Consider the following 25,165-nt stretch of genomic DNA (forward strand, 5'->3'; position numbering starts at 1 on the left):
TTCTTTCTGTGTATCTGATCTCTTTGAATCTTGTTAGGTGAGCAGGTCTGCAGAGTGACCACCTTCTTACATTCATGTGTATCCTTAAGATCACCATTTTCCATGACCATTCACATGCTGTCTGCATCAGGTTACAGATGTCCTGTCCTTGTGAAAGGTGACAAAAGCTGCAGGACTGTCCAAAGGGCAGGAGGAGACGAGCAGCTCCCTCGGAGGTCCTGCTCACCTGCTGCTGGGCCAGACTGGGTCAGCCCCGAGTGCTCTTGCCAGCTGGTTTACTCTTGCCATCAGGGTTGGGACTACCTGGCACCCCTTGGCCTGCACAGGCATCGTGCGGTCCCCTGACAGGGACCTGGCCTAAGGGCTGTGACAACGCTGAGCTCTGCTCTAGGCAGCTTGCCCTCGTTCCCAGCGGTACCGCAGATTTCCTCGAAAGAGCCTGTTTAAGAAAAAAACTTAATTCAGAAAAGGCAAAATGGGAATCAGTCTGCAGTCTCAAAGGTGTTGTCTTGGTCTTGCCTAGCCTCAGTCTGTGTGTTTTAACCTCCTTTGCTTTTATTGTTCTGAAAAGGAGAAACTGTATGCTGTGGTACACTGTGTGCAGTCACTTGGAAAGCAGAATAAATTGTATGCAGTGAGGTTTAGCTACTTGGTTGTTAAGGTAGGAGCTAGTGGGTTTTAGTTAATGTATTGTCACAGTAAAGGCATAATTATTGGCTGTAAAATGCAGCAGCCACCCCTTGCGTAAACTTCCAGGACAAGTCAGGCGAGGAGATGCAGAATTGCATTGTGTCCACCAGAACTTTGGCTGAAATTCCAGTAAGCATGAGGGGAGAGCTTTCCCTCCTCTCTTGTCGCCTTTGCCATGCGTTGTGTCCGCTGCAGAGCTCTGCTGCTGCTCCTCCTCCCGCTGTGGTCCTATTTCATCTGTGGCCCAGCCAGCACTGTTAGCCACATACAGTTCTTCAGGTGACACATATGGCAATGGGTGCAAGGTACTAAATATGCATCCCTTTTTCTCCGCTGTGCAGGTAAGTGTGCTTACGGACCAGGTGGAAGCCCAAGGAGAAAAGATTCGGGATCTGGAGTTCTGTCTAGAGGAGCACAGGGAGAAGCTGAATGCCACGGAAGAGATGCTGCAGCAGGTATTTCACAGGCGTATGTCTGTCTTGCTGTCTGTCTTAATGCACTGCATTTTGCTTCGGTGAGAGCAGCACACTTCAAGGTGTTGCACCCCTTGATGTCTCTTAACTAAGTGATAATTTTCTACCATATTTGCTTTAAAGTCTTTGTACTTGGTGATGTCAGTGCTGCTTTACACTGTAGGAATCCAGTCCTGCTCTTCTTTGAGCCTTTCCCCACTGAACTTCAAAGAGGCTTGGATTAAAGCCTCTGGCAGGGTGGGTGCTGGCAGGGTGAGGTTCCCCTCAAAGCTCCTTGCTGCCCAGAGCAACTGTGGTGACAGACAAGCTTTTTTTCTTGTCCTGGCAGCCAACCCATGATAGTGCCCCCGTGATCTCAGATGCATCCTAGGTGTCTGTAGTCTGTCAGATGGATAATAGCCGTGTCCCAGGGCTTCAGAGAGTGCAAGGAAGAGTGTGATGCTTTTCCCCATGAAAGAGGCCTTTAGCTGTAGAAATAAATTACTGATTTCTTCCCCTTGGATGAATAATTCTGTTCTCTTCCTCTTTATCTTGAATCAGGAGCTTTTAAGCAGAACATCCCTTGAAACTCAGAAGCTAGATCTTATGGCAGAAATTTCCACTCTCAAGTTGAAGCTTACATCTGTAGAGAAGGATAGATTGGACTATGAGGACAGATTCAGAGACACAGAGGTGAGTAAAACCCAACTGAATAAATTGTAAAAGCTGTGTGTGGCTTCACGTTACCTGAAAATTTCCTGGGAGGTTTGGTTTTTTTTTTTGCCAGGCAAGAAGGGAATTCATCTTTAAGGTTAAAACATTTATCTCTTAAAATAAAAAGTGTCCTCTTTGGTAAACTCTGATTTTACACAGAAAGATTTCCAAACCCAGTTTTTGATTCTTGCCATCAGATCTAAGGAGGGATGGCATTTAGGATGGATTTAAATAAAATCATGAACATACTGCACTCTCCTGTCCCAACTTGAAACTGTCATCGTCTTAGTAAGGCATGTCTGAGGCAAACACTTAAGCCCATTTCAAGTACAAAAAGCATGCATGTGCAGAGGCATGGCACGCTAAAAGACATAACGTTTGGTTTCAGTAACAGAGAGAATGAGGTGACTCAGTGTGAGGGCACTTTGAAGCCTCACTTCAAACCCCAGCCCCACAGAAGCCCAGGACCGAGAGGCCAGCGGTTACTCATCTCAGCCTGGCTTCAGCCCAGCGGTGTACAGTGCCAGGCAGAGCTGCAGCCCGGAGCTGCCATCCCTGGCAGTGCCGTCCTGGGGCGTTTGCCCTCTGTGCGCCTCAGGTCTGTGTAGCTGAACCTTGCTCTTGTTTGAAGCCAGAAAGTCTCAAAGCAGGTGGGCAAACCCAGTTTTTCCAGGAAACTCCAAGAATCGGGCCGAGGTTAGCTGCCAGGGTGACATACCCCATATCAGAAATAGCTTGGAGTCTGCCTAGGAAGCAGAACAAAATTTCCAATTCTGGGTTCATCACTGAGCTGAAATGTCGGATGTTTGTATAGTGGACGTTCCAGTTGTCATTCATTTCTAGAAGGGAAGAAGCCATAATGTCATCACAGGAGACAAAATTTGCCCTTTCCACTTCAACCAGTGGTTTATGAACTCCCTTCCAGTTTCCTACATATTTTCCAGTGAAGTGTCGTTCCTCACTTGTATTGCAAGCGTAAGAGCAAAAGTTAGGCTTGCTTTTGAATTCCTTTCTTTGGGAGAAGTCCACACGTTGAAAACTAGTGACTGAAATCATGTTCAGCTTTGAAAGGTGGTGATCATTTACGTAGTGATGGCGGTGTACGTTCCTGCAGTGTAGCACATCTGGGTGCTGCCAAGCTGTGGATCGGATTCATGTTGCCTCCTGTTACCTTTTCCTCTAGTTTAATACCCGATGTTATTTGAAGGATCACAGCATTGCCTTAAAAGCAGCTGACTTTGCAGTCCAGGCAAGTACTGTGCGTGGCAATGCTGGAGAAATTGGCAGGTGGTAAGGTGGAGGGAATCGTTGAAGGTCTTCTGCATCCATAGGAAGTGTGTTAAGAGCTGACTGCTTTCTCAGCTCCCATGAGGTCTCTCTGCCCACACAGTGGTCGGCTCTTTCATGAATTACAGCATACAACAGGTAACACTCTTCACCTGTATACTGACGCCTATCATAAGCAGCCTGAACAATAGATAAATGAGTTGACTTCAGCAGTAAATGGCTTTGGGGAGGCAAGATTTGGTCCAAATGACTGCAGTGAGCGAGTGCTTTCGGAACTGGATTCCACTGCATCTCCATTTATAAACACTCTGGTTTCTTGTGCTTTCCAAAACAGGTAACAGAAGTGATTGGTCTGGGCTTTGCATGATTTGCTTCCTCTTTTTCTATTATTTTTATTGAATATGATTCTTTGCTGAGCTTTCATGTACTCCTTCTTCTTTCAATTTCCCTCCTGAACTGCAGTCTCTCCGTAACTTAATAGCACAATTCAGACAGCAGACCGAGAAGGTGAATGTGGAGCTACCTCTGTTCCCAGAAAAGTGGTTAGTGTGAGGACCACAACATGCACTGCAACTCCGTAGGCTCGGTGCAAGAGGCCTACCTGCGTGGCAGCTATGAAGACCTTTCTCTTTGAAATACCTTGAAATACGCTTAATGTCTTTGATAAAAATAAGATAACCTAAATTATGTTTAAAAGGTAATTACTATAATTAGGAGCTGTATATATTTATTTCCTGGATATTTATACTAGAACTAATGAACTATTACTAAAATGTTCCTCCTTCCCTTTGAAAATCAGAATTATGTAGTTTAGTGGGATAGAAATTATTATGTTATTTCTTCTTTGTTTCAACACTTTATAGCTGTAAAAAGGCTTAGGCTTAGACACTGAAAGGGATAATATGCCTTAATTTCCATTTTGTTCAGTAGAAAAATGAATGGCTAATTAGTTGTACAGGTCTCAGCCATGCGAAATCTCTGACAGGTATTTTGGAGGCAGGACTTATTCAGAACTACACAATATTTTATTCAGTGTTGATCTAATTATATTCCTGTTTAAAGTAATAGATGATCAATTATTTCAGCAGAGCTGAGTATTTACATGAATATTTAAAATACTCTACCGTAAAACACATTATGGCATTTACATGCAGTGTTCAAAATGGAAAAAATTTCATACCCAAACTGGGAAAGAAAAACTGTGAATATTGCTTCTGTTTTTATTTAGGTAAAAGAAAGTCAAAATAAAAAAAACATTGACATCTTAAAACAACTTTTGTGGAGCTACTGTCTCCTACAGAATTACCATTCAGATTAAATTCTTCATATTATCCAGTTTTGACTTATGTCTGTCATTGCAACTTCCCATTCCAGCTTGGTAGCTTTCTCATATTCACCATTCTTTCTCTAAAGAGATGCTTCACTAGATGTGTAAGCTTTTTTCCCTTTGTACTCTAGGACTTTCCCATCTAGATGTTCACAACTACACAGCTTTTTCAAAGCTAATTGTATACTTAATAGAGATTTAGAATGGTTCTGTTCCTTAAATCGTTCCAGTCTTTCCACTTTCTCAGCAGACACCAGTATTATTTTCTGTAAGGAACACGGGTGGTCTGAGTTGGGCTGAGTTTACGTAAGAAAATACCGTACAAGGGAGTTTATTTAGGGAGGAGTCCATAACCAGACATGGTCTTTGAAGCAGCAGCCAGAGGTTAAACTGGCTCACTCATGGGGAATTTCTTCATAATTTAAACGCCACCAGTCTCCTTTGTGCAGATGAATTTTGGAGCGGAGCAAAACTACAAATGTAGTTTGTGTTTCCAGTGCCAGTAAGGGAGTCTCTGACCTCTGAAGCTTAAAGTTATCATTGCTTTTTTGTGCCTCCCTGGCCCTGCCATGAAAAGCGCAAGTAACATGAGCAGGGAAGGAAAAGACTTTGGGAAATAGGAGTCTGTATGTCCCACCCTGTCAGCTCCATTCATGGATCTGTGCAAGGAACAGCTGTTGGGTGTTTGCATGGAGGGACCTGACGCTGGATTAGAAGAGGACCATTTAATGGCTCTTTCCTGTTTTGCAGGTTTTTAAGACAGGAACATGCGTTATGTCCAGGGCAGGTATTTTAACCCATTTATGAGTGCCCGAAGAGGAGGTATTAAATGCAAGCAGAGCAGGTGCCATGCACTGGCCACCATGTGGGTGACTGTTTTACTGCTGGTTCATCCAAGTCAGTCAGGGAACACAGTGGGTTTTTGGTCTGATCTCAGATCCTGATGAACCCGTACAACACCCTGAGTGCCATGGGGACATACACACCTCAGGCATCACACTGGTCCCAAAAGGTCTTCAGGTCATAAGCAGTTAGAATGATTGGCACCTTCAGGTTTCAAACAATGCTGTGATCTCCTTGCTGGGGCTGCTGCAGGAGGGGGCAAGGCACAGTCCTTGCTGTGAAAGGTTTGTAGTCAAAATCAGTTGAACAGAGAATAGCGGAAGAAAAGGGTAAATGTTTCAGGGCAGCAAGCAGGAAAGTGAATTACACTGGGAGGATTAGGACTTACTAGGGAACCTCAGTGCCTTTGACAATCTTTACCTCCAGTAGCTTGCCCAAAGTTAAATAGTAATTCAGTAGCAGGGGAGACAGCCCGGTTTGGGGCTTTTTTCATAAAAGGAGCAGAGTTTTGGTTGGTTATTCCTTTTGCTCAGAGGGGCCTTTTGAATATGGATAACTGGTTTCCCTCTCCTCCTCCAGTATTTTAAAAGTCACATAGTTCAAGTCATAAATATGTAGGCGACAATCTCAGCAGTTATTGCTACTCAGCATATTTTGACATTGGATCGTGCCAAAGCAAAAATGATGGCTGCAGGAAAGAAAAGCCCCAAACAAATCAATTGTCGTAGTGTCAAAGCTGACCACCAGGCCTGGGAACATAGATTTATTAGAGATCTCGAACACTTGGTGTTGATAAGGAACAGCTCAATTAATGTAGTCATGCAGACTGACATCCATGTACATTTATGCTTAGAAGAGTGATGTGCTTTGTAAAGGTCACACACGGAAGAATCAGCGAGGAATTGCAGGTGTATCCAAATCAGAAAGTCACACATTAGCAGTAGTAATTACTAATAGCATCAAAATGTTCTGTATTTTTATTTTCCTTGTAGTTCTGGTAATTGAGCTTGGATCTTGCTAAAGAAATACAGATGCTGCTCTGTTGCAGTCAGATTCATTGAGCACAAAATAATAACCAGAGGCTTGTAAGCTCAGAAAATGTGGCGTGGGGCTGGAAGGCAGGTGTCACCAGGGACCCATGAATACCCTCTAAATGTCAGCTGCTGGCTTGTTACCTTATAAATTATAAAACTCTGCTAATTATACACTTAGCTCTGAAAAATTGTGCTTACAGTTGTTAGCTCGATGTACAGCGTTGCTTGACATGGATAGGATTTGCCTTACCATGTAGGAAGACAAGCCAACCTAAGTACCGTACTATCTTCTTGGTACTTTAAAAACCGTTATACTGCAGTTCAAGTTCTCTTATGTTTTCTAGGGTGCACAAAGAGCTTACCTCCTCTTCTGAAGAGTTTCCTGGTGATACAGCATTACAGTAGCTGCTGAGAAACTGCCTCTTTTTCTTTTTTCACACAAACATAACACTGATCTGGTGTCCATACATAAACTAAAGGTCAGTGAAATATACATGAGGCAGAAGCTTGCTGGACATCTTTGAGTTGTGCGAAAGCCACAGCTTTCTGGTAATGTGTTCCCCTGCTGAGCAGGAAGATCATTTTCTCAATAAGCTGTGGTTTGTTATTCCTTATGTGGAGGGACACTGTTCTGGCTGTCCCCCAGGCTTCCCGTAGGTCTGCAGCTGGCCACTTAAGATCCCATTTCCCCATCTAGAGGATGGGGAGGTTTGGAGAAAGAGTGCCTTGCACCTTGGTGGGGCAGTCAAACTCAGGGTTCATTTGACTACTGCAGGAAGGGAGCTGTAGAGCTGGTGGCACTCAGGGCTGATCTCCAAACCTAGTCGGTCTCTCCAGGAGGATGGCCAGGAGGTTGAGCTATTCTTCTGAAGAGCTTAGATGTGTGTTGGTGGTGGCTCCGAGTTTCTTCCAAACCAGGCTGAATTTGCAAAGCTCAGATGTAGTGGCGCCATTGATGCTTAAACACATATGCCTTTGTGTTTGTAGAAACCAGTGATGGCTCTTCTGTTCAGCCCTCAGTTAGAGGGGGTCATCTGAGTGGCGGAAACGTGGATTTACACTGTAATCGCTTCATATTTTGAAAAGGCAGGTGACGGCTAGCAAGCCTGGGGTAGGAGGGACTGGGGAGGCGAGGATGTGGCTGCTGTGTATTGAAGGACGGCTGCTGCAGTTTTCCATTACCCACTCATAGTGGTGGACATCCAAGCAGTTGAGCAGCCAGAGGGGCAGGAGGCCTTTCTTGGCCCTCAGCACAGGGAACATAACTTCAATTTATGTCTCCCTTTGTCCTCTGCCCTCTTGCCTTCAGTGCAGTAATGCAGAAACTGAGAAATACAGTCCCTGGATATCTAGGAAGCTCTGAATCTGCTTGACTTAGCTATGAATTTAGGTGGTGTGGTTTTGCGTACGGAGTGCCTTTTATTGCTCCTGTGTTTTTACGGTCCTACCAATGGGTAGCTATTGTTCTATTTTGTTTACTGAATTTCTTTGTTGTTTCTGGTCTTGTTTTTCCCCTCACTCAGGATTTGATCCAGGAAATAAATGAATTGCGGTTGAGAGTGGGAGAAATGGACAATGAAAGACTCCAGTATGAGAAAAAACTGAAAACGACCAAAGTAAGTGAGGCTGAGGGGAAGAAGCAGAGATGGGTGTAAGTCAGGCTTTAGAAGTTCACTCTCTTTTCCCCAATCCTTGCCTGCACCCTGCAAAATCCTGAGCATGCTCAGGCCCAGGCGTTTCATGGTACTCACTTAGCAATAGGGGTTATTTCCAGATTTCATGCTATGGTTTTCAGATCTGGGCATTGTTTTTTATGAAGGATAACTTACCATGCAGCTGGCTGTTAACAGTAAATTTATTACCTGTTTAGACCCTTGTTTCACATATGTGTCAAGAAACACCAGTTGCAGTACATAAGGCGTATGCCATAGGTGAGACCAAAACCGAGCATTTATTTTCTCCTAAATGTGCTAAAAATCAGCCACTTTTGAAGAGAAAGCATTCACCTAAGTAACACTAGCAGCCTGTTTCTGTAAGTGTCTAACTTCTCTTTGCCATTTAGCCTTGTCTCTTTTCTATCTTTAGTTTTCTCTCACTCCTCTGTCTCTGTTACCAGTCTTTAATGGCCAAACTTTCTAGTATGAAAATCAAAGTGGGTCAGATGCAGTATGAAAAGCAGCGGATGGAGCAAAAAAGCCAGATGCTAAAGGTGTAGTAGTTTCTGGGTAACATTGGGCCTGTTTTGAATCCTTCATGTCCCACCGTTTTACGGTCTGTCTTGCATCGTGCTGTCACGCTCTGTTCTTCATTAATTGCTGTGTGTTGATATGCAGTGCACCCTTTCCCGTTAGATGTGGAAAGCTCTTTATGTAGATACTCCTTGTAAACAGCTTTTATATTGGATGGGAGAGGATTTTAGTGTTGTGAACTTTGCACAGGTTACGCATAGTGGAATTAGACTTGGGTTAAAATGATTCCACTTCCAAGGGAAGATTGCCTCTCCTGTAGCTTACGTCCATTATTCAAACGGAACTTTTTCTCACCTTTTTAGAGAAAATTTATTCATGAAAACTGGCTAGAAAATAGTGATTCTGTCCCCTCTCCCACGTGTAAATTTACATATCATGTTTCTAATTCAGGGGAAGAAATACACAACAACCACATGCAGCTCTAGTTGCCCATGGGTATAACAGCAGCTTCTCAAGTGACCAAGAGATGGTCTTGTTTTGGAGAAGCATGGGTCCTCCACTGGCAGAATCAGTACCAAGTTGGAGCACTGGAGGATTGTATTGCCCAACCACTGTTCTGGAAGAAGCTTTGATTTCTTGACAATTTTAAGATTGATCTATTTTTTAATGATGCTTTAGAGCAAACAGGAACCAATTTCAGGAAATTCTGTAGTCTGGGCCATAGTTTGGGTCGCAGACATCACTATATATTTGCAACAGATCTTTTGAGGGAAGCTCAGGAATATACCTAAGCCACAGTATTCTAGTCTAGTTTATTCCTTTAAGGATTTAAAACTTCAGTTAGAAGCTGTAAATGCCAAAATTATGAATCTTGCCTTCTTTTGTTTTGTTTACAAACTGAACAAATTAAATTTTCAGTGTTGGGTACATTTGCACTGAGGGTCCTGTCTTGATGATGCTGTTGCACAAGATATCCTCGGACATCAAAGAAACATGTTACTAAACTGGGTAGGATTTGACTCAAATTTTAAAAAGTTAAATGCATGGATCCGTGCCAGTCACTTGTTAGTGCAGATGGTTAGATCTAAGTTAAAATTTGACAGCATTTATCTAATACACCCCAACTCCCCCAAACACCATCTGTCTTATTCCCATGAATCTCAACTCTAAGCTTCCTTTCCTAATGCTTGATCAGCAAACCCAAACTGTGGCAGAGGTACCACACTTTCGTCTGAACTGCTTTCCAGTATGTGTTTATGTGCTTGATGGTGTCGTGATTGATTTTTCTTTCATAGAAGCAGTGGTTATTTCTGAAACTGTCCTCAGCCTGGTGTAAGCACAGTTCCATAATTGTCCAGCTTTGAACTTGCAAAATGCCTTATAAATACCAAAATTCATAAATACCAAAGTTTGTAAATTTTAGCATTCAGCCTCATCACCTGCACTTTTTCTGTCTCTGTAAGGTTAAATAAATAAGAAAACTGCTTTTTTTGCTTTACTCTCTTTTTTAAATTTAGATGTAAAAGGTCTTTTCAGTTATACGGGACGGACACTTTTAGACCAGAGGCCCCCTGGTTTTGCCCCCTTATGGACTCAGCGGTCTGTTGTGATGTTCAGAGTCAGTTTGGCGGGTCTACCCTCAGCCAGTGTAAATGTCAGGGGGCCCGCGGTCATTTCTACCGGCTGAGGACCTGTCCACTGTGCTTCATAGGAGGGAATTTTGGAAACGTCTCAGATGCGTGTGGAAGCTGTCACTGAGTGATTCTGTGTCTGTTACAGGATGAGCTAGCAGCTTTGAAAGACAAGCTAGAACAGAAGGAAGGCGAGGTAAAAAGATTGCAAGAAAAATTGGTTTGCAAGCTGAAAGGAGAAGGAATTGAAATACTGGACAGAGGTAAGAAGAAGGAAGGTACTCTTACCATGTCCTCCTCAGTCACCTCATCTGAGGTCGTCTTTCCATGAGTGGTTGTGCAGGAAATAACAGATAAAAGCCTCAATTTTCATATACTTTCCGTCTTCGTGTTTACTTCTTTTAATATATTTAGTGGGTGTTCACGATGCAACTGCTGAACCTACTGTCATAGCAAGTTCTTGATCAACTTTAAACTAGCCTAAGTAATCGCTAGTTAGCTCTTTACGTGGCTTGCATAGTGCCTCAAAAGATGCAGTTTATATCAGCAAAGAAATCCTTAAGCTAATTTCAACAAGTTCCCCAAAAAGATTATACTGAGAAGGAAACTTTCTGTGTCAGTATCTGCTGGGCTTTGCTTGTACACCCCTTACTGGTAAGGAAGGGGAAAAGCCATGCTGCAAACCAGAGTATGATGTGTACCAGGAAATCTTCAGTGTGGACCTAGCCGTAAATAGGTGAAATTGAGGACTGATTCTGGGTTTGTGCACTGGTTAACTCTAAATCCTAATTAAGCTTGAATTAGCACAGAAATTTTATGTATCGGATAATTCTTTTATTTGCTTGCAAAGCAGAAACAAAATCAATATTTATTTGGGGGAAACTTAAATTTGGGAACTTACTTAAAACCAGAAATTTTTCTTTAAAGCCTCACAAAAATTTTCCACAGACTTTTTTGACCTGCTGCAATTTCACTTCTGAATATATCTCACTTGATAGTTATTGCTGATTTTAAGATCGTGCTTTTAAAATATGTTTTTTAGAAAAATAAAGCCACAAGGGATTAATTAGTCTCCTCCCCTGACCCGAGGAGGAAAATGCTGTGTGTAGGTTGTCACGTTTTATTTAATAAAATGATCTGTTTTCAAAAACACTGCGTAAGATCACTAAAAGTGACCACTTTGAACCGTGATTCTTCTTTTTTTTTTTTTTTTTTAATTTTTTTTTAAGAACATTTAAATGTGAACAAGGTCTGACTTCATTGCATTTATGACTACTTATATGGAGCTTTTCTTCCTGGGGGCTGCTGTGTACGTTGAACTCCATTACCCTCTGGTTCTCAGCTTTAGTTTAGTTTTCAGCGTAGCTCAGCAGGAGATCTTCTGCCATGATGAACCATGTTTTTTCTGCCTTGAACCAATGTTAAGTAATGCTGTTTGCAGATAACACAGGTTATCTGCCCCATTAGCTGAATTGTGGTTTCTGAACAAATACGCATACATTATCACTTATCTGGCTTTTGCCAGTAAAGTGTTAGCTTAAAAGTAATCTATTGGCATAAGCCTTTTCTGAGGCTTTACCAGTGAAAACGTACAGTTGAAAAATATATCCTTGAGACAGGTAGCCGCATATGAGAGCAGTGAGACTATTTTGTGTCATTAGGAACGTTAGCACCAGGGGAGTGCAGGTTGAAATGTTGAACTGCTTGCTTCTGCAATAATATGTGAGGAATAGTTGATTCCTTAAGTATCAGTATTGTGTTAAAAGTTATTTAATGTCATAACCTTCATGCTAATTTCAAATCCAATGGATTTTCCTGCACAGATGAAAATTGTAAAAAGAAGCTCAAAGATAAAAGTAAGGTTTCTGGTGTATTTCCACAAGCATTTGCATTTCAGAAGTGCTTTCCAGAATAGCTTTCTGCATGTGTTTGCAAAACTGCTTTAACAAACATTGTTAGGTTGCATCATCTATAACCCTTAGTTATACTTACAGTAAAATTTGAGAATAAGGGTGGATATATCACACTTGAAAGACAAAGTTTTCTGAAGCAAAGCTGATAGGCGAAGAAAGATTTGGTCTCATGGAGAATCACAAAACAGTTGCCTCTCAGTGAAATGCAGTCACAATCCAGTAAACCAGATTTTCAGTTAGTGTAACTGAGTGAAAATCATTGGAACTGGATCAGTTGTTGTTTTAGCCCAATGTGTCTAAATGTCTTTCATCTCAAAAGCCAGCCAGGCAGCTTGTTTTCTTCTTGCATTTCATTAAGGAGGTAAATGTTCTTCCCACTCTGTTTGTTTTCCAAGAAACTTTAGGAAGTTAAAACAAGGTAAAATGCTTTTTTGCCTGTGAATTTGGCCACCTGCCTATGTTTGTAATGAAATTTAAAGTTTACTTCATTTATGCAATTTTAGCAAAAATGGAGATTATTTCCATTCTTTTTGAATTTCTAGTCCAGAACACCTCCAAAATCTAACCTTGTTAGAACATACATGTTTCCGTGTATTCATACTTCTTTGTAAATAAGGATTATAGATGAAGCGCAGAACACTGTCATCATCTGTATTAGGGACCTTTTCCAAGTCTGAACTACAATATATATAATAGCATGACTGCTCATCACAGCAAATACTTGTATCATTCCATTGTGCTGTCCTCATTTCTACATCCATACTGAATTAAGACTAAGCATCACTGCACAATGCTTTCTTCATCATATCCATTAATCCTATTGCTTTGTATAGTGGGTTTTCGAGATGCCATTTGGGGGGTTTGTTGACTGTTGTAATGAGGATGTGTTTTATTGCACTCCAAATGTAATATTGTCTATTTTGGACTTTTTGTTTTGCAATTATTTGATTGTTTGAAAGATGGAGATAGTGAAAGTCAAGCAGTAGTTTTACTCTTGACTTTTCCATTTTCCTAAGGCTGGGGAGCTGGGGAAGGAAATTTCCTGAATTTCATAATTGCCTTGATAAAAATGTTAGAAAAAAGGTTTTGAAGAAAGAAGGTTTTCTTCTATATACTTCCATCTAAAATAGAATTTAAGTGACTTGTGTTTTGTCTTTTAATTTGTAAATTTACTTTCAGATATTACCGAGTTGCTTCTAGGTTTTTTGTTTTTCTTGTTTCCTTACACTGTCTTATTTAAATTGACTTAAAGAACTGTATTGTGTTTTTAGATATAGAGGTACAGAAAATGAAGAAGGCGGTAGAATCTCTAATGGCAGCAAATGAAGAGAAGGTAGCAAAGTCATTATTTTTTCAGTAATCATGCATCAGATTGAGTTAAATCTGTAAGAAAATCTTCACATATGAACTTGTCACAATTCAATTAAAAAAATCAAATTTGTAAGAATCAATGACTCGCTATAGTCAGAAGCACTGCAGTGCCTTTAAGGGACTATAACTGAGCATTTATGAGCTCTGTCGCATGTACACAGAGTCCTTACACTGTTGTGTCATTCAATTCAGTGCGACTGCAATTTACACCGTGTTCTGAAAACGTAAAGAGCTCCATACACGTCCCATGAGACATCACAGGCTGTGTTTCCAAAAAGGCTTTCTGTAAATTATGAATTGTTTTCATGTATGGTTTTGCGCATTCATATGCATATGCATTTTGTAGGATTTTTCTTTTGATCACCAAAGCTCTAAATCCTTTGATTACTGCTTTCTTTGTACATGGCGAATTTATTATACTCTACCTTTGACTTAACAAGAGAGCTGAAATCCACTTTCAAGGCTGGGACAATTCTGGTGATTAACCAGATGATAGTTTTTGCTAAATACAAGTTTTGATATTTCAAAGCCTCTGAGTTCTGGGTCCTGTCCCATCCACACTTCCCATTTCTTTTAGTCTCACAACCAATTAAACTGAAGAATATCTAGTATTCGTATTTCTTATTTTTGGTTTGCTGAAGGAAGGAGCACAGTCACAACTTTCCTTTATTTTAGGATCGGAAGATAGAAGAGCTTCGGCAGTCTCTGAATAGGTACAAGAAAGTTCAGGACATGGTGATATTGGCTCAAGGTAAAAAAGGTATTGTACAATCAAAAAAAAAAAAATTAAACTCTATTCTCCTTTAAACTCTAGGTGCATTGTGGTAGTGTTATATTGACTCTTAGACTTACTATCTTTGGAGGCATCTCTTAGGTAGAGTAAAAGCCAGTTCTTCAAATGTTGTGAACGGGTATGTCCAGGCAGCTGCACATTTGGTTGCTGTCCCATTTACCATCTGGTAGTAGTAACTATTACTGTCACGTTTCTTATTTCCCCCTTGTAAAATTAGTTCGAATACGATAAGCTCTTGGGCTCTTTCCATAGCCTCCTGAAATGCCTTTCAGGGCTGGCTGCTACATTAACTGCTAAAAATTGCTGTTCCCCTCTTTTGCATGTATTCCTGGGGAGGGGTTGGTAGCTGAGCAGAGCAGTGTCTGAGCATGCACATTCCTACAAGCCAAACCAGCACCGCCCCAGCGGCTGCGCACGCTGTAATAGCAATGCCCGAGGGCTGCAAAAATGTCTGTAGCAAGGTGGATGCACTGCCAGGACTGTGTTGTGATGACACGCCACGTCTTTGGCATGTAGTGAAGCCCTCACAAGCCACCACGTGCAGCATCTGTGGAATAGTTCTCCTTCCTTACTGCAGCGGGGGGCCAGGCTGGCTTTTCCTACCAGTCTTTTTTCACCCACCCCACCCCACCCAAAAAAAAAGCCTTCTCTGCCACCAGATAATGAGCTTAACTGTGTGGTTGAAATGGTACCTATAATACATACCGTAACATGTAACGGTCCATTTCATATGTTCCAAGACTGGTGGAGGTTTCCAGATCCAGGAGCTTCTGATCCCCAAAGGTGATAAATGTTGAGATGGTCATCAGTTTGATGTAATTGCATTGAATACCCTATCTCTCTCCTTTCTCCCTTAAAAGAAAATTAAAAGAAACACGTGTAGAACATTACGCTGAAATGGTTCTGGGTTTTCAGATGAAAACACTTAGATGTTAGAAAATGAGCGTGTCCCTTTACAGCAATAATCCTGGCCTGGTGGGTTTTTTCCCTGCATCATCCTATTCTTTCAGCACTCAAGTTGCATTTTGTAGGTCACTGTCCTCTGAAAGACCTGTCCCCAACAAATTTTAGACATTAGCATTCTGATAATGTATGCACATATAATGTGTGCACAGCTTAAAAGTCTGTGTGCCACAGACTGTGTGCCACATAAGGCATTGCCTTATGGAAACCTCCTTTGTCATTGAGTCCTCTGAAGGCTAGAGAAGGCCAACCCGGCCTTCCACAGACCTTGAATTGACCCGAGCTCGTTGCCTGAGCTTCTTTAGGACAGACAAGGGCTTGTGGCTTTTGTTGGCCATGCAAATGTTGGAGGTGGAGGACCTTCCTAGGAGAGGGATGTAGGAGCCCCCAGGGATCCTTTCAAAGAGTGAAGATTGTCAATAGCCAGAAATGAGTGAGGAGGCAAAATATGTATTTTTGTGGTGGTGGATTTTCGTTTGGGCTATTGGGTCTGCTGTCTTGGGCGAAGGCAGGAGAAGTGGAGGGCAGAGCCCCATCTGGACATGCTGCCAAGACTGGGGCTAAGACCCAGGGAAAACAGAGGTTCCTGGTGCCCCTCTTCACTTCTGCCTGGCTTTTGAGAGGCCATCCCTGTGGGGAGGCCATGATTGCAGCAAGGAGATCCTGACCTTCGCCCCTGAGGGCGCCAGCTGATTTGCGGGACTGCATGAAAGCCCTCGACCACGGTCTCCAGCTGCCTGTCCTGTTCCCCCACAAGCACTGCAGCCTTCATCTTAAGTTTCAGGCAGACTTGACCCCCGGTCTTTCCCTAGTGAATAAGGGAAAAGAAGTATTTAGTATGATATTCCAGAACACGGGACAGGAAGTAATTACTCCAGTTTATTCAGTTTGTTGAAACTGATCCCACTAAATGCCCTGAGGGCATTTGCTGGGCTTTTTGCTGTCAGATGTATGTCCTCCCTCTGCTCCACCCCTGCTATGCTGTGGTGGTTGAATTGGGAAGCGACATTTGGCAATGACTCCCCTTCTCCTATTGTAGTCTGTCCTAAAAAAAAAAAATAATCCTAGCCTCTTCCCTTTTTGGCCCATAAATGAGCACGCCGGCTGCGCCTTGCATGGGAGCAAGGGTCATCATGTATCCAGAAGTAAAGCCAACAAGTTTCTATCTTCTCTCCCTTTAGGCAAGGAAAGTGATGGTGAAGACTTCTTGAATTCAGGGTCTGTTTCCACGGTTTTATTGGACACACCAAGTCTGACTGACCCAGAGAAAAGCCCATCCCCAACCCCAGTAACAGCATCTCCAATCCACGATGAGTTTAACGTGAATATTCACGAAGAGGTATCTTTTTTTCTTCCTCATTTAATGCCATCACTCCTTGAAAACATTGCTTATGCTGGATTCATATTGCAGATGCCAAAACTCAAGTTTCTGAAAAGATGTTTTCTGGGTTGTACAGTTTTTAGTAATATCCCATATCCTTTTGGAGAATGTTGTTTTCTTGTGAAAGCTGCTGAGGCATTTCATTTGAGTTTAGTTAAATTTCTTAATCATTAAATGGGATCAGGAGACAGCAAATAGCTGTATTTGTCATGAGAATGGGTCTAAACTACTTTTCCTGTCAAACATAGAAATTACTTTTCATAGCAGACATAGCTGTTTTAGGGGCTGCATTTAATTTGTCAGGAACTTGAAGTAAACATGTTGGGACTTATTTAATATAACCTGTCATATTTAAAAGGATGCAATCTTCATTACATCCATTCAGTTAAATAAGTAGGTTGTGGTCCAGTCTCTGATTTTTACAATCACATTTTCCAGTAATAAAACTATAGATCTCTTCTCTTAAAACTCTGAGTCAGAGCAGCGACTTGGCTTACTTAACTAAACAGCATGAATACACTATGAAGAAAACTAAATTAAATTGAATGTTCAGCAGCTTTTTGGTATTCTCTGAGTGGCTGAGGACAGGAGTAAACCTGAAAAGTGAGCTACCCTTCATGGGGTCTGTGGTAGAGATCGATTTAGCAGGCAGCTTTGGGAGACTTGTGAGATTTTTGTCTATGCTGTAGCTTATCTGTGCAGTGATTCATGTTTTATCTTCAGTGCCGTCTTTCAAGTAGTAAATCGTTGTATTACAACAGAAAGAAAGAAAAAAATCACTTTTAAAAATCTTATTTCAGATCATTCTTTTCATAGTTTATCTGTTACTCTTTTTTCATTCATGCTTAATTTTTAGGTCAAAACAGTGTAACACGTATTCTTCATTCTTTCTAGAATTCCTTACAGATCCACACCAGTATTTTACAGATTTCAATCCCTTCTTTTTCATCAACATCCAAGAGCTCAGAAACTGTTGCAGAGAAAGTGAAAACACAGTGTAGGCCAGATCCTGCAAGTGAAATGAGGTATTATTGTTTCCGTGTATTTTTCAATTGTAAATCCAATATTCTGTGACGTTTAATGAGAGTAATAATCTGTCAGTTAGTGTATCGTCAAGTCATTAAGTCAGTTAAACAAGGCCAGCATTCACTTGACTAGCTATAGCAAACTAAGCTTATGTTCGTGAAGTGCATTGATTAAATCTTTTTCAGTAAGCAAGTGTTAGTTTGGTTGCTGTTGCTTGTAGCAGCACTCATACTCTATACCAGCTGCTTCGCAAGAATTGAACAGAAGGAGAGAAAAACTGATCTAATGTAATGAAGGGCACAGAATCATTATTTTTATCTAGGTTTACATCATCTAGGTCTGGCTGATACTGTTGGCTGTGCTAGCACAAATGCATTCCTGATGATTTGCATTCAGACATTTTCCACAGTTGCTAAAGATTGGTGTAAGGCACTGCCAAAAGTGCAACAAAAGGACTGTCCAGCTCTAACCTTGAGCTGTTAGTGGAGCCCCAGAAGGAAACCCAAGCGGCGTTTCAAAAGATCAGAGAAAGAGAGATCCTTGCTGCCATCCTTTGGCATGATGAAGTGCAAACATGTTTCTTTGCTCACTCTTACGAGAGCCCTGCCTGAGATTTTGAAAGCCAGACGAAATGTGTAGGCACAGCATCCCAGTGAAGCCGGGGTGGGGATGCGTGGCTGCACCCCAGGGCTGTGGCTGAGCTGTGGCACCCAGGGGCCCCCATGCTTGAACCCAGTGGCAGCCTCCTGGGTGAGAAGTGGCCGTCGGCTTCCTCCAGCTCTTCTAAGCCTGCACCCTCCTTGCCTGGGTGAGGAAACCTGGCCCCTGCAGATCTGGACTGGCACTGCAGGGAGTACTGAAAAGCACACCAGACTCGCAGCTAGACAAAGGCTGTGCTAGGGTTTTTTCTTCCGGGTCCAAATCCCTGGCTTTATCTAGATGAGTATCAAATACTAAGAATCCAGAGGCAAGGAAATCTTGTTGGCTTAAAGCCGTCATCGACCTCAGTGTGAAAAATCAGCGCAAGCACAAGTTGATGTGTGATTTTTCCAGTTCCAGTCAAGGAAAGCATCCTATCCAGAAGACCAGCTTTGCTTGGTTTCTGCTCTGCTGTGCCTTATGCAGCTCTAGCCATCACCAGCAGGGATTTCATCTGTGTCCCGTCTTGGAAAAAACCAAACAAAGCACTAACCTGCAGCAAAATGCCCTGTGCTGTGGGTGACTCACAGGGAGCCAGTGACCTCCACTGCTTGGTGCTGCTGCAGACCCTGCACGTGCTGTAACCTCTACATGTATTTAAGCTCAATAGTGCAGTATTGTCATCAACTTACAGTGCGAGTTGTCTTTCCTGGGGCTCTTGAGCTCACCTTTGTCCTTTATCTTTTACAAGACTTGCCACCGTAGAGGGGAGAATTTACCATGTGTTAGTACCATAACAGCTGAAGTGAAAACAGGATTAAAGTAGGCTGAGATGATAGGATTTCTGTATCAGCAAGGTATTTGGATGGGATCCCCAAATGCCTTACTTTTTTCCGTATCTTTTTTGTTTTTACAGTGAAGGAAGATCGACAGGTTCCTCGCCAGAAACTCAGCTGTGTGATAGTCCAGTGTAAGTATCATAATAAAAAATGTCTAGGAAACTTATTTATATGTGATTGTCGACTTGAACACCACCACACCCCCACCCACCCCCAATGCACACCCCGTATTTTACATACACATGTAAATAGGTCAACTAATTCTAGCCAAGATGATATTTAGTGATGGTATTTTTCTGCTCATGTCCTATGTTTTCATGATTGTTATTTTCCAATGCTTTATCTGTGCACATGTGCAGTTAATTTCTTTTACATTGTGAAGCATCTCTAGTTTTCCGTAGAACATGTGCACGTGATTTGCTTTTTTCTTTTGATAGTGGGGGAAAGGTGATCAGCTGACTACAGTGAGAAAGTAATTTTAACTTCTGCCACATATCCGTATTCCCTAGGGAAATCAGTGGGACTATTTATGAACTGGAAGTTGAGTCAAAGCGATTTGTTAGTAAGGAAACTAAGTCAACAGGGTTTGTCTGGTACACAGTGTGAGGCTCAGCAGCTGTTTTTATTTTGAGTGACTTAGTCAGTGCCATAAGAATATTCCCAAAGCCAAATTCTACTCCCCTTATGTTAGTATAAAGATAGGTAACTTTGTAAAATTCAGTGAAGTTACTCTGAATTTATACCTGGTTGCGGGAAAAACTTTAATGGTAACTTTCTTTTCAACCAGACTTAAGTGTTCTAGACTGTAAATCCCACCAGAGTTTGGGGAATATCTGGTCCGAAATGGAAAATGGAACTGAAGATAAAATAATAAAACACACATGCTTGACTTAATATGCTTGGCTTCTTTAAGGATTAAATTAGTCAGAAGCCTGTTGCTAAAAATACTGTTTTTGAAAGCTTTTGTTTATATCACTTCCTTTGCCTGTGTAACTTCTGCTTGTGCTTCTGAAAATACAACATTAAATAAGAAGCCAAAAATATCCAAAGGTAGGCATCATGTCACTGAAGCATTAGCAGCAGTAATTACGATGTGGAGGTTCTTACAGTATCTCATCAAATTGTGTGGGCTCTGATTAGTGCATTGATTGCCTTAATTCAAAATGTCTTTGGTTTTAGTGTATCTCATCATGTAATTTAATGCTTTCTTTAAAGCTGATTCCTGAGAGTGTGTTTATCTTAGCAAATTTAATTCCAGTAACTTTACTTGGTTTTTATGTTGTTGTTTCAGAACTTCTTCGCTGCAGAAGTCCAGCAGTCTGAGCAGTTTGAGAAAAGAGACATCTGAAGCGGTTGGTTTGGTCTCTTACTTCCTCCCATCCGCTTAGAAATAGGGGTGACGTCTCTGTTGTGGCAGTGACCCCGTGGATGCTCTGTTGCCTTCTGCTGAGAAATTCTGAGTCAGAGTAGGGCTCCTCATGTCATGTGTTAGCAATGGTCACATACATGTGACATCTTCCAGATTTTATTAAAGGAGAAAATCTATCCTTGAAAACACAGGCGCTTTTTTGGGTTTGGTTTGGTTTTTTTTTTTTTTTGCATGAGGCGTTTACCTGAGACTCTCTTGCTATGTTTTTCCTCAGATAATGAGGGTTTGGGTTTTTTTTTAGTTGATGTGCTTTTCTGATTTAAGACAAGAAGAAAGTAAGCCCCACTACCACTTCCTACCTGTGTTTAAAGCGAATAATTTTGGAAGGCCATATAATTAACGCATTATAAAATACAGTCTGGCGTGACTATGTTTTAGAAGGTCAGGAACAAACTACTGAGCCTTTGTATGCCTGGTGATAGCTTCGGTTTAGGTCTCTTTTGAAGTGACCAAAAGCAGCTAGCCTCTAACAGTGTCATCAAATCAGGGCAATTCCTGTGCTCTTTTTTGACAGCCTAAACTCCTAAAAGCTCCTGAGCTCCCTCATACCCAAGCCGCTGAGCTGTGCCTTACAGCTCGGGAGGGATGTTGACAGGACTTAAATGTAACCAGAATTTGATGATGAGAGCTAGAGTTCATGGGTTAGGGGGTTTTTTTTGTTTGTTTGGACAGCCAAGAAGCAGAGGCTGTGGATGTTTTATCTGTTTAGCTTCTACCCTGACTGATTCCTGCTTTGGTTCCCCTCAGCCAGCTGTACCCATTAGTGCCTTAACAGACTGCATGTTGCTAATTATGTACACAGCTAATCCTTTATAAAGTAAACCGAAGCAGCCGTATTTTCATGTCAGCCCACTGACCTCAAAGAAAGCAAGAATTGATCTGTGTGAAATACACCTGTGAAGAGATTTATTTTGGGGGAAAAAAAAATAGGCAGGGAAGGGTATTTCAGTCAGAATTTAACTCGGGGTAACCATAATGAATTGCATACTGGCTTATAAACCATGACTTTTTAATTGTCTTTCTTAATCTTTCCCAAACAGGACAGAGACTCTGCACAGAAGCCAACAGAGGTAACGTGTGTGTACACACTTGCGCATGTACATGGAGAAACACAGTGAGCAGGTGTTGAAAGGCTCAGTTGTGTGAAATTGCGGCATGCAGTTCCAGAGGGGGAATAGCAGACCTGCAGACAAGATAGCGAGGAGTATATGATGGTTGTCACCATCACTTCAGTGTCAGGCTCATAGTGTCCCGCAAGTTCTTGTTTTGTCACACACAGATTATCTTTCAGTCTCGTTAAGCATAAGGTTGCCATCTAAGCTAATGTTTCTCCCACATATTCTACCACTAGATAATTAGCAAAGCAACCATTAAGTATTTTACTGACTCTGTAATTAGCTTTGATTAGTGTCTCTTTAAAAACCTTTGGCTTTCCAAATTGTTTTCTGTGAGTAGCAACTGCGTTTCTAAAAAGACTGTCATTGCAGAACAGTTACCCTGCGGTACTGTATGGCCATAGTTTGCATGCAACAATTACTACCTATAGCAAGACCTGAGCAGAGATGACATACCTCAGGTACCACTTGCAGGGTGAATGCTCTATCAATTCAGCAAAAGCCAAAGGATCATATTTGGATTGTGAATGGGTTTGCTTCCTCCTTTTAAAGAGACAGTGAAACAACCGGCAAGGTTAAAACTACTGCTTTAAATTGGTTAAGTGGTGTGTCTGATGTCTGTCCTGCCATTTATACTCCTTGCTTGATACTTAATTTCCTCTCAGCTTTGGCAGTGGACATAGTCAATTAATCCATTAATTCTGAAATTGCAGAGCAGTGATAGACAAAAAGAGCTGTCTAACACTTGGCAGAGAACCGATATACTGTGGGGGTCTCGTCTCTCTCTTTGCTTTGCACTGCCCCTACAGCTACCAGTGGGGGAGACAGAAACCCTGGAAAGCTGGAAAAGTTCAAAGCCTTCCAGAACTGTATTTTACCTTTTCCATACCTGTAAGCCAGCCTTGCAGAAACTGAGAAACATCTTAAAGAAGACATGTTACTCTTAGAAGGTAGTGATAGTAATCCTGGGTCCTGAACATACTGTCGTGGTTTAATCCCAGCCAGCAACTAAGCACCACACAGCCACTCACTCACTCCCCCTGGGTGGGATCGGGGAGAGAATCGGAAGAGTAAAAGTGAGAACTCATGGGTTGAGATAAAGACAGTTTAATAAGTAAAGCAAAACAAAGAATTTACTCACTACTTCCCATCGGCAGGCAGGTGTTCAGCCATCCCCAGGAAAGCAGGGCTCCATCACGCTAATGGTTACTTGGGAAGACAAACACCATCACTCCGAACATCCCCCCCTTCTTTCTTCTTCCCCCAGCTTTATATGCTGAGCATGATGTCACATGGTATGGAACATCCCTTTGACCAATTTGGGTCAGCTGTCCTGGCTGTGCCCCCTCCCAGCTTCTTGTGCACCTCCAGCCTCCTCGCAGGGCAGTATAAGAAGCTGAAAAGTCCTTGACTTAGTGTAAGCACTGCTCAGCAACAACTAAAGCATCAGTGTGTTACCAACATTATTCTCATCCTAAATCGAAAACACAGCACTGTACCAGCTACTAGGAAGGAAATTATCTCTATCCCAGCCGAAACTAGGACATTCTCCACCCCTTATTCCATACCATTTATGTCATGCTCAGGTCTCACACTGTCCAATACATTCTCATTACCCACCACCATCCTTCCAATCCTTTGATATAATACACAGATATCATTCCCTTAGTCTGTGGACCACCCCTGTGAAATGTCTGTAAAATGTCCCGAAACCAGGACACATATTCAAACGAAGATCATATTTATGTTTTCCTTTATGGTTTTACATTCTGTTTTCTTGTAACAAATGAGAGGGACTCTCCAGATTATCTGTCAGCAGTCACTTTGCAGTCTCTCTCAAAAGGCCTTTTGCAATTCCCTGATACTGAATCTTTATTTCCCTAACTTGAGCAGGTTAAACCTCCTGCGGAAGGTAATAATTTCGCAACCCTCCCTCCAAAGTCTCCTTCTCATGGTGGCACAGGCGACGAGGATAGTTTTGGTACCCGTAAGGCCAGATCTTCGTTTGGACGAGGCTTTTTCAAGATAAAAAATAACAAGAGGACTGCGAGTGCCCCTAATCTGGGTAGGTATCATGCACCTGCATGCAGATTCTGTGTATTTTGAAGGGTTTTAACAACAGCTGTTAACTGTCTTAAGAAGCAGGAAGGCCAGCCTTAATCTCACTGTGACTTCATGGTACTTTTCTCAGCAGAATGTTTGGAAAATACCAAACAGCAACAAAAAAAACCAGAAAAAAACCTCACTGATGTAATGAAGTATTTGATCTGTTTCAACCTCTGCTGTGATATCTCCCCTGGGACCTTGTAGTGGATTGCTGCTGTTTTGAAATGCTAGCTGTCTGGCAGTAGTTCATACATGGGATCTGTGGGCTTTTTTTTCCCCTGGGTCCATCCTCAGTTTATCTTTCATAAGGCTTTCAGATGTACAGAAATGAGGCAGCAGCACTCAGTCTTCCTCTTTATTTTATGTGTATTTAAGGCAGCCTTGAAAAAGAGATGGTGACAACAGGAACAGGACTGACAAGTTATTCAAGCTCATGTTGATTTTTGGACCTGTAATGGAGGGGGGGTTGTTTTGGTATTGCCATTTGATGACATGTGCACATGACAAAGAAATAAACAAAATGTTCTGCTTAATGCAGAAGTCACTGTTGCCACCAACTGAAATCCTACTTGCATTCACTGCGCTGCTGTAGTAGTCTTTCCACTGTTCCAGTTCAAGCATCAAGTGAGTTTGTGCATCAGATCTACTGCCATTCATCTAAAGTTTTTGGCTTTCTCTTGCACGAGATTTGGGAATTTAACTCTATCTTTCAGAAGCCTGAAGGGGGATAGCTTCTGCTTTGTTGAGCAGAAGAGTCTCCTGTTCGTACTTAGTCAAAGACGATTTTAGACTTTTGTTCAAAAGAAATAACATACCTACACATTTATTATACATTGCCCATATTTGCCTGTGACATATAGCATGGGAACTTGCTAGCTTACTTGGAATAGATGTACAGTCTATTCTGAGGGTTAGACTCTTTGCTTTGGTTTATTTCATGTGTGCTTTTGTGTAATCACTTGTTTCATCCTGAAATTAATTTGTCTAACAAAGTGGAATACTTGTGGCTGTCGTAAAGGATTGGAAGATGGGCCATCTAGATCAGGGTCCTGTGAATTCGAGTAAGTTATTTCTGTTATCCAGATTTCAGTGCTTCCATCTGTAAAGCTGGTGTCCAGATACTTGCCACCTCATGGGAGCCTGCGTGAGTCACCTGCCCAATGTGTCATGGAGCAAGTGACCCCCCTGCACCGAAGTGACTGCGGTGCTGTTTTACCCTCTCCACCACAGAGCTCTACTGCATTTCTTTTTTGTGAGAGGGGGATTAACAGTGAATTGGTAATCCTAATCTCTGTGTGAATTCAGCATTGTGTGTGGCGCATGTGTCTCATGTACCTCCCTCTTGTCTTGTATTTTGCTGACGTAAGTTTTGAACTGTGTTTTACCTTGTCCCTCTGCGTGTTCTCTCCCGTTGTGCTGCGTG

The 25,165-nt window shown here is 41.9% G+C and overlaps 1 protein-coding gene across 14 annotated transcripts in view; it reads left to right on the forward strand.

The window, feature by feature from the left end:
- PPFIBP1 (PPFIB scaffold protein 1) overlaps window positions 1-25,165 on the forward strand; it is a 117,993-nt gene that overhangs the window by 76,378 nt on the left and 16,450 nt on the right. For 5 of the 14 annotated variants that reach the window (XM_076343514.1, XM_076343544.1, XM_076343529.1 and 2 more), the window contains 14 exons: window positions 1,032-1,145; window positions 1,704-1,835; window positions 7,871-7,963; window positions 8,464-8,556; window positions 10,316-10,430; window positions 11,991-12,023; window positions 13,352-13,413; window positions 14,127-14,211; window positions 16,389-16,546; window positions 17,483-17,613; window positions 19,170-19,223; window positions 20,384-20,444; window positions 21,562-21,591; window positions 23,530-23,701. In XM_076343514.1, coding sequence (XP_076199629.1) covers window positions 1,032-1,145; window positions 1,704-1,835; window positions 7,871-7,963; window positions 8,464-8,556; window positions 10,316-10,430; window positions 11,991-12,023; window positions 13,352-13,413; window positions 14,127-14,211; window positions 16,389-16,546; window positions 17,483-17,613; window positions 19,170-19,223; window positions 20,384-20,444; window positions 21,562-21,591; window positions 23,530-23,701 — 1,333 coding nt within the window. The remainder of the gene's footprint in view (window positions 1-1,031; window positions 1,146-1,703; window positions 1,836-7,870; window positions 7,964-8,463; window positions 8,557-10,315; window positions 10,431-11,990; window positions 12,024-13,351; window positions 13,414-14,126; window positions 14,212-16,388; window positions 16,547-17,482; window positions 17,614-19,169; window positions 19,224-20,383; window positions 20,445-21,561; window positions 21,592-23,529; window positions 23,702-25,165) is intronic. The other 9 variants (XM_076343556.1, XM_076343601.1, XM_076343565.1 and 6 more) reach the window with 6 other exon arrangements.

Source organism: Aptenodytes patagonicus, chromosome 1 (assembly GCF_965638725.1).
Source record: "Aptenodytes patagonicus chromosome 1, bAptPat1.pri.cur, whole genome shotgun sequence".
Classification (NCBI taxonomy): Eukaryota; Metazoa; Chordata; class Aves; order Sphenisciformes; family Spheniscidae; genus Aptenodytes; species Aptenodytes patagonicus.